Genomic DNA, 16,458 nt, shown 5'->3' with positions numbered 1-16,458 from the left:
CAAATTATGGTGGAAAATAAGTTCTGGGCTGATTCCTCACCATTCTCATGATCATTGCAACTCCACGAGGTGAGATCTTGCATGGAGCCCCAGGCCGAGGGAGATTGACAGTTCTTTTGTGTTTCTTCCATTTGCGAGTAATCGCACCAACTGTTGTCACCTTCTCACCAAGCTGCTTGGCGATGGTCTTGTAGCCCATTCCAGCCTTGTGTAGGTCTACAATCTTGTCCCTGACATCCTTGGAGAGCTCTTTGGTCTTGGCCATGGTGGAGAGTTTGGAATCTGATTGATTGATTGCTTCTGTGGACAGGTGTCTTTTATACAGGTAACAAACTGAGATTAGGAGCACTCCCTTTAAGAGTGTGCTCCTAATCTCAGCTCATTACCTGTATAAAAGACACCTGGGAGCCAGAAATCTTTCTGATTGAGAGGGGGTCAAATACTTATTTCCCTCATTAAAATGCAAATCAATTTATACCATTTTTTACGTGCGTTTTTCTGGATTTTTTTGTTGTTATTCTGTCTCTCACTGTTCAAATACACCTACCATTAAAATTATAGACTGATCATTTCTTTGTCAGTGGGCAAACGTACAAAATCAGCAGGGGATCAAATACTTTTTTCCCTCACTGTATCACTGTCAACGGTCATACAAATTATATGAGAGCATTTCTATGCAAGTTATTCTCCAATAAAAACAGTTCTGCTGTTACACAGGCTCTAAAAATGCTATCATTGAAAGCATGAACATTTACCATGGTAAATGCATATATTGACTACAAACAAACATAGTAGGGTAGTAGTCTGCATAAATCAATCTACTGAAAATATTAAAGTAGACCGATCAAGAGAGATAAATGAAGAGTGAAAAGCGGTCTTTAAATTAAGCACATTTTTACTCCTGAACTTATTTAGACTTGCCATAACAAACGGGTTGAATACTTATTGACTCAAGACATTCCAGCTTTTCATTTTGTATTAATTAGTAAAAATGTCAAAAACACAATTCCACTTTGACATTATGGGGTATTGTGTGAAGGCCAGTGACACAAAATCTAAATGTAATCATTTTAAATTCAGGCTGTAACACAACAAAATTTGGAAAAAGTCAAGGGGTGTGAATACTTTCTGACGGCACTGTATATATCTCTATGTATAATCAACTTTTTAGTGCACCAGGCTTGGGGTCAATTCCACAAATTCAATTATACTTAAATTCTCACTCCCTGTAAATGACATTGAATTCAATTAAATTCCCCTTAATTCCAATGGTAGGTACATTTCAATAATTAAATTCCCAATTTAATATTATCCCCAACAATTCCCCAATTTCCAATTCCAATTCAATCCCCTCAGGCTGATCATGTCACAGTTCTGACAGCCTAGCACCAGCTATACTGGAAATATAGGAATACAGGTTGAAATGATTCAAAACAAATCCTACAGTCATTTTTTTATACAATGTACATTCATTCCATTAACTGGGAAATGTAAAAATATTGAATTCCAATTCAGTTCCAAAGAAGAAATGTTTGTACAATTCCAATTCAAAAAGTATAATTCCAATTCAATTAAAATGTAATTGTAATTGACCCCAACACTGCAGTGCACTACTTTTGACCAGAGCCCATAGGGACCCTTCAGTTTGTCCTCCTACTGAACAAAGCGCAAACACACACACACACTGGGCCAGAAGTGACCTGCTTTTAACAGACAGCCAGAACGGAGAACAGTGAGCAGATAGGGGCTAGCTCCTCCGCAGCACTTGCTAGACATTTAAAAGAGCTGGAATTCTCCTGTGGGTTTTTCATTGCAACATAGCCTTTGCATATTAGCTAGTGTCTTATTTGACTATGTAAACCACAAAAGACATTACTGTAATACCTATTTTTTTATTTATTGTTTTACACAATAGTCATTTAGCAGACACTCTTATCCAGAGCAACTTACTGTAGTGAGTGCATACATTTTTGTACTGGTCCTACGTGGGAATTGAACCCACAATCCTGGTGTTGCAAGCACCATGCTGTACCAACTGAGCCACACAGGACCCTCCAAAGCAGATACCATTAACCCTAGTGACCTGGTTCACTAAGTACACAGTCCTTGTGGGCAGAAAGCATAAGACACACACACACACACACACACACACACACACACACACACACACACACACACACACACACACACACACACACACACACACACACACACACACACACACACACACACACACACACACACACACACACACACACACACACACACACACACAAAATGATTTACACAAGCATGCACATCAAACTAGGTCTATGCAGCTATATATAATCCACAAGTGTGCAACGTGATGCTTCACTTCAGTCCCATTTCTCCTCATGTACCAAAGGGAGAATAATTACTTTCATGTCTTGCCATGGCTGGACAGTAACAGAGAGATGTTCACACAGACCAAAGGCAGACAGGCTCAGATCCCAGATAACAGATGTATATCAGTCAGTAGAGAGCTCGAACAGAGGAAACCAGCAGGAAGACTATAACATCTAGGGTCTTCAAGAGGTCTCATGACAATAACAAAGTCTGACTGACCACCAACCACCACTCCCCAGAGACGAGAGACAGAGAGATACACGGAGAGAGAGAGACCCGGAGAAACTCCATTCTAATCCTGAAAGTATCAGGCCATTAGTACCTGGACATACAGACCATAACCACCATGGAGGAAATAAATCAATAAAGCTTTAATATCATGTCAATCTGATTAAACTGGAGAGTATCTACATTCCAATCAATATCTGTTTAGTATTTAAATAAAGTCTCAAGGGTTTACCTTCAGCCTGACACCTTGTTGTCACATACAGTACACACACAGCCTCTAAAATGGACGATGGCCACTTCAGCCTCTAAAGAGCCCCACAGTGTCGGTCAGCAGTGCTCTAATTCTCTCTCAATAAAGGCTTTCGAGATGAACGCAAAGGACACTCCACTCCCAGTACTGTAGCAGTGTTGCAGGGGCAGTGGAAGCACACTCATAGCTAGCCTGGATGCCAGTCTGTTTCTGCTCTCTTGCCAACTCCTTGTCTCTCATTGCCACTGTCATACCTCATTTCCATGAGGAGTTGGCAAGAAAGCAGAAACGGACTGGCATGCAGGCTAACTCGTAAGAGCTCTCCTCAAGCTACTGTATTGTAAAGGCTGTATGACAAGGTAAGAAATAGAATACATCATATGTCACAATATTCATCCTCTGTTGTCAAGGGGGATTCATTTGAACAATGTTTTCTACAAGAGATTGTACACATTAAATGATCCAGTGTTAAATCAACACAGTGTTAAATTGAACACTTACCGAGTTAATGTAACACCTGAATCAACACTAGTAATGTTACTAGGTAACATTGGCCAATTTGCTCTATATGTAATCCCACTGTAACATAATCATAATAACATGCATGAATTATTATTTTACTGATCCATAGTGAAGACGTCCATGGAGGAAAACAATAAAGCTCCTACATATGCAGTAAGGTAGGTTATTGCAGAATTACCATTAGAATGAACCAATAAAATCTTGTGACTCAGCATCGTGTGTGTGAGAGAGAGAGGGGGAGTGAGAGAGAGAAACAGGCAGACGGACAAGACGACAGAAATATAGACAGACAAAGAGAGGGGGGGAAATACCAATCTCGCCAAGCCTCAAGCACCTTCTATTGCTTCCACCGTCACGAATCCTAGATCAGCTATAGCCTGCCTGCTAAACTCAACTATAGCTCTCCTAGTCTAAAATGATCCAAAAACTGTAGCCTATGCATAGATAATGAAGATGATATCTGTCTAGATCTTAACAATAGAAACAAGGAACTGTTTGGCTAAACCAATTCAAAACATCTCCTGTAGGCTTTTTGAACGAAACTGGGGAGAAGGATTTGATAGCTTACAGAATCGGTCATGAGTTAACCGGGAATGCCGATGTTTCAGCACCTTAAGTGCTGGACCTAATAGAAGCAGCGCGTAAAATTCACCGGCGTTCTGCAGACCGGCTGGTTGTGACATCGACCGACCGTTCTCCCTGCAGCGCCGACTATGCGTTCACCGCAGATCAGCAATTCACATAAATAGGCTATAACAGCATACAAATTCTATCAATAATATTTTATTTCGTGTAGCCTACCAAGATAAGATGATTGATTGGTTGGTTCAATATGCTACAGCTGCCAACAAACTACCAATAAACCGTTCTAGGTGATCCATTATGGGCAAGGTTTGCGAGTCCCCATCTTCAAATGTGACCTTTTAAATGAAACAAAATGCTAAGATGTAGGTCGCGTTGGAAGTGACCACAAAATATGTCTAGCTGCCCGGCACTATTTAGCAGTTCCAACAGTGGAAATGAACAATGAATCCTTTCTCTTGATCGATTCATTGGGGTAGCTCACATTATTTCTGCTCATGCACTGATGCACACAATTAGAAAACTTCAAAAACCAACACGGTGATGTGAATTAATAAAATACTATAAGATACAGGCAAAACCACCCGACCATTTTCACTTAGTCTGCATTCTGTTTTCAATCAATATAAATACATATGTCATCTTTACCTGTTCGGTGCAGTGGCTTCGCAGTAGAACTCGCTCTTGCCGGAGCGCAGTGACTGGCAAAGGAATCCTGGGCCCACTTAGCCCCTCCCGCTACTCCCTGACTACCGTAAGTATTTCAACAGGGGCGCTACAGAATTCACACTCAATGATAACAAGTCCATTAATATTTCATAAACCATTCTAACCCTCATTAATTGACTTAAAAAAGCAAATGATTATATAAAGCAAATTAATCACAATGGCAGTTGGTAAGGCGATTATTTAGTTATTATTAAGGTGCTAGACAGGTGCTAGACATTCAAATAGGTGCTAGACATTCAAAATAACACTCAACACTAGACAATAATATGAGGCCAGAGTGGAGAATCAGTGGTGGCATGGGTTTTGTCCCAAATGGCATCTTATTCCCTTTACAGTGCACTACTTTTGACCAGGGCCCAAATAAATAAAACAAACTAATTGGGCCATAGGGCTATACAATAGTAACCTGGGCTTTGCCCCAAATGGCAACCTTTTTCCTATATAGTGCACTACATTTTGACAAAACGCCAGTGTGCAATAGTGAAAAATGGTGCAAAAAGTGAATAGGGTACCACTTGGGCCGCACACCTAGTCCATCAGGCTGGTTAGGTCGTTTTTTGTTGTAGTTGGTCATACTTAGTAGGCCTATTGTTGCAACACTTTCAACCATTCTACTGTACATATAATACATTGCAAAACAGATAGTTCACAGTGACCCTTTCCTTGGCCTTGCCTCTTGATGTTTTGTGATGTCTGCTCAATGAGGATGTCAACACACTTCAAGGGAAGTACAAGGGGAATGGCTCCTAGAGTCTAGCCTATAGGCCTCGGTTAATGACAGGGGGGAGAGGCTTTTCCACCCCCCTTGTTCTCCAAGCCTGCTTCAGATGGAGCTGATAACCTTGACCGCTACTTGCCTGCAATTAGCCTTCCAAATGGCACCCTATTCCCTATAGTGGACTACTTTCGCCAAGCGCACTATAGAGGGAATAGGGTGCCATTTGGGATGGAAACCCTGATGATGCTAGTGAAGGATAAAATGGGCCTGTATCTTTGAGTCTGTGATGCTGATGGACAGAGCAGCTCACCACTGAGGAGAAGATCAAAGTTGAACAGTTAAAGAACTGACTGGACCAGTGGGTTTAGGAAACTTAAGCTCGGAGTGTGAAAGATAAGTTTGACAATGATAGCAAGAGAAATAGTAATTATATGTGGAGTGGAATAATCACCCTATCAAAAGGCTAGGCCTATTTACGAAGCATAGCTAAATGCTTAGGCCTCGGCATGCATTCATACCACATTTTTAGGGCCTCTTACCTAACAAGTACGTGTCTCACTAAATTCTTATTTGCTAATAAAAGACAACAGCGCCACACTGTGTCGAGCGTGGGTCATTCAGTCTGGCCAGGTAATGGGTGTTAAAGCAGTGATTACAAAGTAACTGGTTTGACCACTCAATACTATAATAAAAGGACAAGACATGAACGACGGTCGTGTGCAATAGATCCCCTGCTGGGTGTCGACAAACGGTAGGGATTCAACATGTGGAATCATTGGGCCGACGTTACGTGGTCAGAGGCAATAGAACGACCATCCCGTTACCTTTAACCATTCGTCGGCACGGTCTGGTTTGTCTTTAATAATGTGACAGTCAGACAGTGGCCTGAATGATTTTAATGACTTGTGTTCAACAGAGATTACACCGTCAGACGAGAAGTAGAACAACAACAACAACAACAAAAAAACAATGAAAATACTTCACTTGTTTTTTTGTCTGTATAAAAATGATCACTAATGGAAAATACAATCTGTTAACCAAGAGAAACTGGTGAAAATCTAAAAATACCTACATACACACATAGACTTTGCATTTTCAGACACGTCATAAAACATAAATAAATATCAGGTAACAACTATGTACATACAGTGGTTACGATCGGTTGTGCACTAGTACGCAGATCTTCAATAAGAATGCAGGTCAGGGTTACTTAAAAAAAAGTACACATTTAAAATGTTGAATATCCAACACAGTCCACACCAATATCTTACAATACAGGGAAGAAATTTAAATAAATATAAAAACTCTCCCCTCATTTTTTTAAAAACCAAATTAAAACATCACTGTGTTCAGGAAATGTAGCAAACATTAGGTGTGACGTCTCCACCAGGTAGTTCAGGCCTCCTCGTGTATCTCTGCCCCTCGGGTCTCCTAATCTCCTGTGGAGACCTGTTGAAGACAGAAAACAGGCACTTAAAGGCATGTGGAACACACTGTCCATTTAACCATAAATAAACCATTAAGCAATGGATCAGTGAAAAGGCAGTTAGGCGTGGCTGTGCGCTCCGTAACACTACTGCTTTATGACATACCAGCCCACATCAATAGACTGGTTGATACATGCATTCAACAAAACAAAATACACACTTCTATAAGTAACTGTACATGCTACCTGTGCTGTGCAGTGGTTAATCCAAGCCATCTCAGGTGACTCTGCTGTAAGACTGTTGTTCCCGTCCTCTACATCAGGTGGTGCTGTTGTACTGGACAGGGCTGAGAATGGGTGTGACTGAACAGATACACTGTTCTCGTCTGTGCTGCTGGTGGGCTCTGACTTCACTCTCTTCTCCCAGTGACGCTCCTCCTGCTCCTCTTCATCACACCTCAGAGCCGCATCCTCATCCTCACACAGCGGGAACACACGACTCTCCCACGGGAAACAGGGCTGCAGACAGAGGGGAGGAGGAAATACTGAGGGCTACATACGAGTACATTACTTTTATCACTTTCATACGTGGGTAACACAGCATGGGCAACTGAATGTCAAATTAGATTGAGCTAGTATAAACACTCACCGTACATCATTATTCTCCCGTGATAAAGGGTTAGATTTAAAACCAAAATTCATGCAAGGCGAGTATGGTCCCTGTGACCTTCACACCCACATCCTGCGCATCAGGGAGCCTGCAGCCTTCCCTCTGAATGTGTGACAGGAGGTAGGGAGAGTGCCCACTCTGTCAGACACCACCCCTACTCTATCATTACTAGCAGGGTCGGGGAGTAACGGATAACGTGTCATGGATTTGTTTTAAACAGTAACTAATCCATTACCAGCAAAAATAGTGTAATTGGATTACAGATATTGAAAAACTTTATGATTACTTCTAAGATAGTTTGTTATTGAATTTAAAAGTTATGACACCTTTGTTTTCTCAATGCCATTCAAATCAGCATTGAAAAAAGGCGCAAGTTTAAGTTTGATCCACCTGAGCGAGTCTGACCACAAGTCAGAGACCACTATGTTGACGCACCAAAAGTGTTTGATGGATCGCGGGAAAAGAGCAGGAATAGGCTATTGTAGGCTACAGTCCAAGCTATCTTCCAAAGGTGTGACTGCTGTCGGCAATCCAAAGATTATCCAACTTGAATAAACACTTGGAGGTAAGGATGACAGCAGTGGTGTAGTTCACAGGCTATACAGATATCGCCTATTATTTATGTTTACATAGCGCAATAATGTGAATCACACTGCTGCTCTCTCATTTAGCTATTTGCACCTTACGGATTGTGGTTAATGTGGATGGCTGTTCACAAATTTGCATTTTAACCTTACTGGTTGAATTGAAGAAGTTTAAACTGCCCATCAATCATTGATTTTGCAACCAGTGGACAGCCAGTGAAAAATTTGATCTTGGAACAGCTGCACAGTGCAGATCCCAACCTATGGAATAAAAGTTTGAGGCCGTTCCTCCCTTCTAAACTCCTCCATGGTATTGTGCTCCATACTGTCAAAAACAAGTTCAAATTAGGAAGACCACGAGTGGGGCTTTAATTGCTCAATCTAATTCATGCTGCAAAAATAAATAAAAAAATCCAGCCTAACGGTCACATGCTTTTGAAATGATCGAGATAAAGTGTCTACAATAAAAACCTAGAGCATTCAGAAAGTATTCAGACCCCTTCCCTTTTTCCACATTTTTGTTACGTCACAGCCTTATTCTAAAATGGATTTTTTTTTAAAAGTATTATCTACACACAATAACAAAGCAAAACCTGTTTAGAAATGTTTGCAAATGTATAAAAACAAAGAAAACAAATATCACATTTACCTAAGTATTCAGACCCTTTAATCAGTACTTTGTTGAAGCACATTTGGCAGTGATTACAGCATCGAGTCTTCTTGGGTATGATGCTACAAGCTTGACACACCTGTATTTGGGGAGTTTCTTCCATTCTTCTCTGCAGATCCTTTCAAGCTTTGTCAGGTTGGATGGGGAGCGTCACAGATATTTTCATGTCTCTCCAGAGATGTTCAATCGGGTTGAAGTCTGGGCTCTGGCTGGACCACTCAAGGACATTGAGACTTATCCCAAAGCCACTCCTGCATGGTCTTGGCTGTGTGCTTAGGGTTGTTGTCCTTTTGGACGGTGAACCTTAGCCCCAGTCTGAAGACCTGTGCGCTCCGGTGCAGGTTTTCATCAAGGATCTCTCTGTACTTTGCTCCATTCATCTTTCCCTCTATCCTGGTTAGTTTCCCAGTGCCTGCCGCTGAAAACATCCCCACAGCATGATGCTGCCACCACCATGCTTCACCATATGGATGGTGCAAGGTTTCTTCCAGACGTGACTATTGGTATTCAGGCCAAAGAGTTGAATCTTGGTTTCATCTGACCAGAGAATCTTGTTTCAGTAGGCAGCTCTCTCATCCATTTATATGCAGATGATACAGTCTCATACTCAACTGGCCCCTCCCCGGATTTTGTGTTAAATGCTCTACAACAAAGTTCTTAGTGTCCAACAAGCTCTCTACACTTAACCTTGTTCTGAACACCTTCAAAACAAAGGTCATGTGGTTTGGTAAGAAGAATGCCCCTCTCCCCACAGGTGTGATTACTACCTCTGACGGTTTAGAGCTTGAGGTAGTCACCTCATACAAGTACTTGGGAGTATGGCTAGAAAGTGCACTGTCCTTCTGTCAGCACATATCAAAGCTGCAGGCTAAAGTTAAATCTAGACTTGGTTTCATCAATTGTAAATCGCTCTTCTTTCACCCCAGCTATTTATTGCCTATTGCCTACCTCCCTACATTTGCCCACACTGTACACAGATCTTTCGACAACAAAATCACACAAAAATAATCAATGGAAATCCAATTTAATCAACCCATGGAGGTCTGGATTTGGAGTCACACTCAAAATTATAGTGGAAAACCACACTACAGGCTGATCCAACTTTGATGTAATGTCCTTAAAACAAGTCAAAATGAGGCTCAGTAGTGTGTGTGGCCTCCACGTGCCTGTATGACCTCCCTACAACGCCTGGGCATGCTCCTGATGAGGTGGCGGATGGTCTCCTGAGGGATATCCACCCAGACCTGGACTAAAGCATCCGCCAACTCCTGGACAGTCTGTGGTGCAACGTGGCGTTGGTGGATGGAGCGAGACATTATGTCCCAGATGTGCTCAATTGGATTCAAGTCTGGGGAACGGGCGGTCCATAGCATCAATGCCTTCCTCTTGCAGGAACTGCTGACACACTCCAGCCACAATGAGGTCTAGCATTGTCTTGCATTAGGAGGAACCCAGGGCCAACCGCACCAGCATATGGTCTCACAAGGGGTCTGAGGATCTCATCTCGGTACCTAATGGCAGTCAGGCTACCTCTGGCAAGCACATGGAGGGCTGTGCGGCCCCCCAAAGAAATGCCAACCCACACCATGACTGACCCACCGCCAAACCGGTCATGCTGGAGGATGTTGCAGGCAGCAGAACGTTCTCCACGGCGTCTCCAGACTCTGTCACATGTGCTCAGTGTGAACCTGCTTTCATCTGTGAAGAGCACAGGGCGCCAGTGGCGAATTTGCCAATCTTGGTGTTCTCTGGCAAATGCCAAACGTCCTGCACGGTGTTGGGCTGTAAGCACAACCCCCACCTGTGGACGTCGGGCCCTCATACCACCCTCATGGAGTCTGTTTCTGACCGTTTGAGCAGACACATGCACATTTGTGGCCTGCTGGAGGTCATTTTGCAGGGCTCTGGCAGTGCTCCTCCTGCTCCTCCTTGCACAAAGGCGGAGGTAGCGGTCCTGCTGCTGGGTTGTTGCCCTCCTACGGCCTCCTCCACGTCTCCTGATGTACTGGCCTTGATTGATGTGCCATCCTGGATGAGCTGCACTACCTGAGCCACTTGTGTGGGTTGTAGACTCCGTCTCATGCTACCACTAGAGTGAAAGCACCGCCAGCATTCAAAAGTGACCAAAACATCAGCCAGGAAGCATAGGAACTGAGAAGTGGTCTGTGCTTACCACCTGCAGAACCACTCCTTTATTGGGGGTGTCTTGCTAATTGCCTATAATTTCCACCTGTTGTCTATTCCATTTGCACAACAGCATGTGACATTTATTGTCAATCAGTGTTGCTTCCTAAGTGGACAGTTCGATTTCACAGAAGTGTGATTGACTTGGAGTTACATTGTGTTGTTTAAGTGTTCCCTTTATTTTTTTGAGCAGTGTATATTTTTTTTTAATAAATGGTCTGAGAGTCCTTTAGTCTGGTCTGAGAGTCCTTTAGTCTGGTCTGAGAGTCCTTTAGTCTGGTCTGAGAGTCTGCAGCACTCCACCATCATGTGCCTTTTACTGAGGAGTTGCTTCCGTCTGGCCACTCTACCATAAAGGCCTGATTGGTGGAGTGCTGCAGAGATGGTTGTCCTTCTGGAAGGTTCTCGCATCTCTGGAGCTTTGTCAGAGTGACCATCAGCATCTTGGTCACCTCCCTGACCAAGGTCCTTCTCCCCCGATTGCTCAGTTTGGCCGGGCGGCCAGCTCTAGGAAGAGTCTTGGTGGCTCCCAACTTCTTCCATTTAAGAATGATGGAGACCACTGTGTTCTTGGGAACCTTCAATGCTGCAGAAATGTTTTGGTACCCTTCCCCAGATCTGTGCCTCGACACAATCCTTTCTCGGAGCTCTACGGACAATTCCTTCAACCTCATGGCTTGCTTTTTGCTGTCATGCACTGTCAACCGTGGGACCTTATATAGACAGGTGTGTGCCTTTCCAAATTATGTCCAATCAATTGAGTTTACCACAGGTGGACTGCAATCAAGTTGTAGAAACATCAAGGATGACCAATGGAAACAGGATGCATCGGAGCTCAATTTCCAGTGTCATAGCACAGGGTCTGAATACTTATGTAAAAAAGGAATTTAGTTTATTTTTTATTAGCAAAAATATCTAAAACCTGTTTTCGCTTTGTTATTATGGGGTATTGTGTGTAGATTGATGAGGATTTTTTATTTATTTAATACATTTTAGAATAAGGCTGTAACGTAACAAAATGTGGGAAAAGAGAAAGGGGTCTGAATACTTTCCGAACGCACTGCAAACAATAGGCCTATAGCAAATGCAGCATATGGCATACATTTCTCACATGCAAATAGAATTTTTCAGTAGTGCTCAAAGCATGCTATTCCATGAGAGCAGCATTTATTTTTCAACTCGAAGCAATGACCCAATCAGTCCTCCATGACAACAAAAATCATAAACAACAGTAGGCTAAATATGTCCTTACATCTTGGGTTATGCTCAGGTAAAATAGTCTTGTAGTCTTGAAGATCAAGGGGTATTAAATTAAATGGAATGAGTGGAAATCTGTCACACTGATTTTGTACGTAAATTAATAGCTTAAATCGGATTATTAACTGTGGTAGAAACCAATGGGTTAGAAGAAGCCCACATAACAAACCTAGAAAAGTAAAATGCAACAGCCATTTATGGCCAGCTATGTAAACGCTAACATTGGTTTATCCTACAATCTCTTACATAAAATGCCCAATATTCATATGTCACCCAAGTTATATACAGTTTTTCAGTCTCAGCGAGTCATATTTTAAATTAAAACCTCTAACTAATTCAGCTCTGCGTTATACTTAATAGCTTATTGATTAGAATGTTCCTGAATTAGCAGCAGGGTTAATAGATGGTAGTACCAAGACTTCATACTCAGAATGTAACAAAGAGCTGAACCGGGATCCAGACTTTAGGTTGGTACAGACTAGACAGTGAATGTCCTTTCTTACCACCCACTCCTCTAAGGCTCCGTCCGTGTCCAGATGGCTCCAGTCCACGTGAGTGCTCACGTCACCTCTGGTGTCACCCATGACAGCACAGTCCCATACAGAAACACCTGGTCCATCGTTCCTACTGCCAGACCTACAGAGAGAGGCGATTCAAATGTTATATTTTTTTTTTTAAATACTGCAACAGAGCAAGAGAATGCTGCACTTCATTCTCAAAGGAAAAAAACAGACACTGTGTATTGAATTGAGATCCAGTGAGGTAAGAAGCTTTACTGCAGGATCAATCAGCAACAGCAAGGTGATGTGTGGTGTGCCCAGTCCCCACCTGGCGGTGCGTCTATAGTGTCTGGTCTTGTCCCAGGAGGTCCAGCGGAGTTTCTCTCTCTGCTCACACTCCAGGTGCCTCTGGCAAAATGTCTTGTCACACAGCAGCTCCTCTTCCTCCTCCTCCTCCTCCCTCTCCTCCAGGGGTGGGTTATCAACCACTCTCCAGCTACAAGGAAGGAGGGAGGAGCAGAGCAATGTGTAAGGTGACAGAATACACTACATGGCCAAATGTATGTGGACACCTGCTCGTCTGACTTCTCATTCCAAAATCATGGGCATGAATATGGAGTTGGTCCCTCCTTTGCTGTTATAACAGCCTCCACTCTACTGGGAAGGCTTTCCTCTAGATGTTGGAACATTGCTGCAGGGACTTGCTTCCATTCAGCCACAAGAACATTAGTGAGGTCGGGCATTGATGTTGGACGATTAGGCCTGGCTCGCAGTCGGTGTTCCAATTCATCCCAAAAGGTGTTCGATGGGCAATGGTGTAAAGTATTTAAGTCAAAATACTTTAAAAAGTACTACTTAAGTAGCTTTTTGGGGTATCTGTACTTTACTATTTCTATTTTTGACAACTTTTACTTTACTACATTCCTAAAGAAAAATGTACCTTTTACTCCATACATTTTCCCTGACACCCAAAAGTATTCGTTACATTTTGAATGCTTAGCAGGACAGGAACATGGTCCAATTCACACACTTATCAAAAGAACATCCCTGGTCATCCCTACTACCTCTGATCTGGTGGACTCACTAAACACAAATGCTTTGTTTGTAAATTATGTCTGCATGTTTGTACATGGCCATCCCTGGCCATCGCTAAATAACAAATTAAAAAATAATAAATGTATGTGATCTGGTTTGCTTAATATTAGCAATTTGAAATGATTTATACTTTTACTTTTGATACTTAAGTATAATTAAAACAAAATACTGTTACTCAAGTAGTATTTTACTGGGTGACTTTCACTTTATTCATTTTCTATTAAGGTATCTTTACTTTTATTCAAGTCAGGCAATTGGGTACTTTTTCCACCACTGTCGATGGAGTTGAGGTCAGGGCTCTGTGCAGGCCAGTCAAGTTCTTCCACACCGATCTCGACAAACCATTTCTGTATGGACCTGAAACAGGAAAGGGCCTTCCCCAAACTGTTGCCACAAAGTTGAAAGCACAGAATCATCTAGAATGTAATTGTAAGATGTAGCGTTAAGATTTCCCTTCACTAGAAATAAGGGGCATAGCCAGAACCATGAAAAACAGCCACAGATAATTATTCCTCCTCCACCAAACTTTACAGTTGGTACTATGCATTCGGGCAGGTAGCGTTCTCCTGGCATCCGCAAAACCCAGATTTGTCCGTCAGACGGTGAAGCGTGATTCATCACTCTGGAGCGTTTCCACTGCTCCAGAGTCCAATGGCGGCGAAACTTACACCAATCCAGCCGACGCTTGGCATTGCTCATGGTGATCTTAGACTTGTGTGCGGCTGCTCGGCCATGGAAACCCATTTCATGAAGCTCCTGTCAAACATTTATTGTGCTGATGTTGCTTCTAGAGGCAGTTTGGAACTCGGTAGTGAGTGTTGCAACCGAGTACAGACTATTTTTACACACTACACGCGTCAGCACTCGGTGGTCTCGTTCTGTGTGGCCACCACTTCGTGGCTGAGCCGCTGTTGCTCCTAGACATTTCCATTTCACAATAACAGAACTTAACAGTTGACCGGGGCAGCTCTAGCAAGGCAGAAATTTGACCGACTTGGTGGAAAGGTGGCATCCTATGACAGTGCCACATTGAAACTCACTGAACTCTTCAGTACTGGCCATTCTATTGCCAATGTTTGTCTATGGAGATTGCATGGCTGTGTGCTCAATTTTATACATCTGTCAGCAACGGGTGTGGCTGAAATAGTTGAATCCACTAATTTGATGGGGTGTCCTCAGATCATAGGACATCAAAGAACAGACTCATTTCTTGGGAGGTTTGATCAAACTCAAAATATAGTTAAGCAAAAACTGGTGGCTTTAGCTTTTGTTGAGAAGTAACTCAAGCCAAAGAACAAGCTCCAGAAGCCATACCTGGGCGTTATAATATCTCTGTACTGAAGTCTCTCCACCTTTGTAGTGGCAGCCAGGGACAAAGGGATGACGATGTTGTCAATGTTGTAAACACTCTCTCCCTGACGTCTGCGGATTGGGCCCTGAGAACAGAATAGCAAAAAAAAATACTGTAGCAAAGCTCACTGATCAACAAGCGGGCTGTATGCCTATAATGCACACCGTTTGTTCTAAACTTCTCCACTAGATGTCAGTATTCATTACAAGGCAATTCTCAAGATATTAGTTGGTTTATCTATCCTTCTATTTCCAACATCCCCATGATGACAAAACTATTTTAAATTGAAGGGTTAGGTTTAGGGTGAAAATTAGGGATAGAATTAGAGTAAGGTTGAGGAGTTAGGATTACGGGTTAAAGTTATGGGAAGGGTTATAGGGAAAATAAGATTTCGAATGGAAATACATTTTAGGTCCCCGCGAGGATAGAAGATCATAACGTGTGTGTGTGGTACCCGTTTGCGTGTGTGTGAGGTCTGGGGTGTAACGGCATCCTCCAGGCTATCCTCTGGACTGTCCTCAGGGTCTGACAGCTGAGACAGGAAGTCCTCCTCATCTAGAGACCAACAACATCTAACTGTTAAAGCCATGGGTCGCTCTGTAACAAGCTACATAGCATACATGTAATGACCACACTCGCAGGCTACATGTATGTAATAACTAGTTGGATATGTGTTGGACAACATAGGAAATCATGATTTGGCTAGAGGTTAGGTCTATTTCTAATTGAAATTAATGTTGGATAGATCTAAAAAATAAAATAAAAAAAAAGCAGGAATTCCTGATTACTGAGTAAAAGTCCCATCCCAGGGATCATGCATACCTTCCATGGTCCTGTGGGTAGGTCTCCTCTTCCTCCCCCCGCGATAGGCTCTCCTGTGTGGGGTCTGAGCAGAGCCCGCCCACCTGATAGTTGACAGTCCCCTGGCCCCTCGCCACAGGTGCCTCCCATGCTGCTTGTGGCGGCAACCTGGAAGCACACAGCACCCATGTTAAAGTGGAACTGACAGCATTTTAGCAACATGAAATCTCATTAAAATCTGTTGAAATATACCCGAAGGAAGAATTACACTTTTATTTTACATTTTCTGACAAGCGAGGAGATATGGTCATTTTCACGTTTTCATAAATTCATAGTATATGTAATTCCCAAACATTCTAAGAAGGCATTTGTGAAAATTCTAAAGCAATATAGAGTGGTAAAGCGGGTGTGCGTTTGGACAATTAACAGACACTGCAGCAAAAAAAACGTGTCTCGTCCAAAGACAGGAGCCTACGCAGACAAAATCAATCTCTCTCTCAAACCAAGCACCCAAGCTAACTGGC

General features: G+C 42.7%; 2 protein-coding genes across 14 annotated transcripts in view; both read right to left on the bottom strand.

Moving 5' to 3' along the window:
• Positions 1-4,680, bottom strand: part of LOC106582286 (uncharacterized) — a 181,524-nt gene extending 176,844 nt beyond the window's left edge. For 10 of the 11 annotated variants that reach the window (XM_045704743.2, XM_082967159.1, XM_082967156.1 and 7 more), the window contains exon 1: positions 4,598-4,680. The gene's annotated coding sequence lies outside the window, so the exon portion shown is untranslated. The remainder of the gene's footprint in view (positions 1-4,597) is intronic. The other variant, XM_082967154.1, reaches the window with a different exon arrangement.
• A 1,594-nt stretch (positions 4,681-6,274) lies between these two features.
• The window catches only part of LOC106582285 (KAT8 regulatory NSL complex subunit 1-like), a 32,621-nt gene continuing 22,437 nt past the window's right edge, over positions 6,275-16,458 (bottom strand). For all 3 annotated transcript variants that reach the window (XM_082967153.1, XM_082967151.1, XM_082967152.1), the window contains 7 exons: positions 15,956-16,102; positions 15,588-15,688; positions 15,097-15,218; positions 13,016-13,183; positions 12,691-12,823; positions 7,069-7,341; positions 6,275-6,845 (listed from right to left, as the gene is read on the bottom strand). In XM_082967153.1, coding sequence (XP_082823279.1) covers positions 6,828-6,845; positions 7,069-7,341; positions 12,691-12,823; positions 13,016-13,183; positions 15,097-15,218; positions 15,588-15,688; positions 15,956-16,102 — 962 coding nt within the window. In that variant the 3' untranslated portion in view covers positions 6,275-6,827. The remainder of the gene's footprint in view (positions 6,846-7,068; positions 7,342-12,690; positions 12,824-13,015; positions 13,184-15,096; positions 15,219-15,587; positions 15,689-15,955; positions 16,103-16,458) is intronic.

Source organism: Salmo salar, chromosome 21, assembly GCF_965601325.2.
Source record: "Salmo salar chromosome 21, fSalSal1, whole genome shotgun sequence".
NCBI classification, from domain to species: Eukaryota; Metazoa; Chordata; class Actinopteri; order Salmoniformes; family Salmonidae; genus Salmo; species Salmo salar.
Note: the sequence above shows the minus strand (reverse complement) of the source record. Positions and strands in the feature narration are given on the sequence as shown.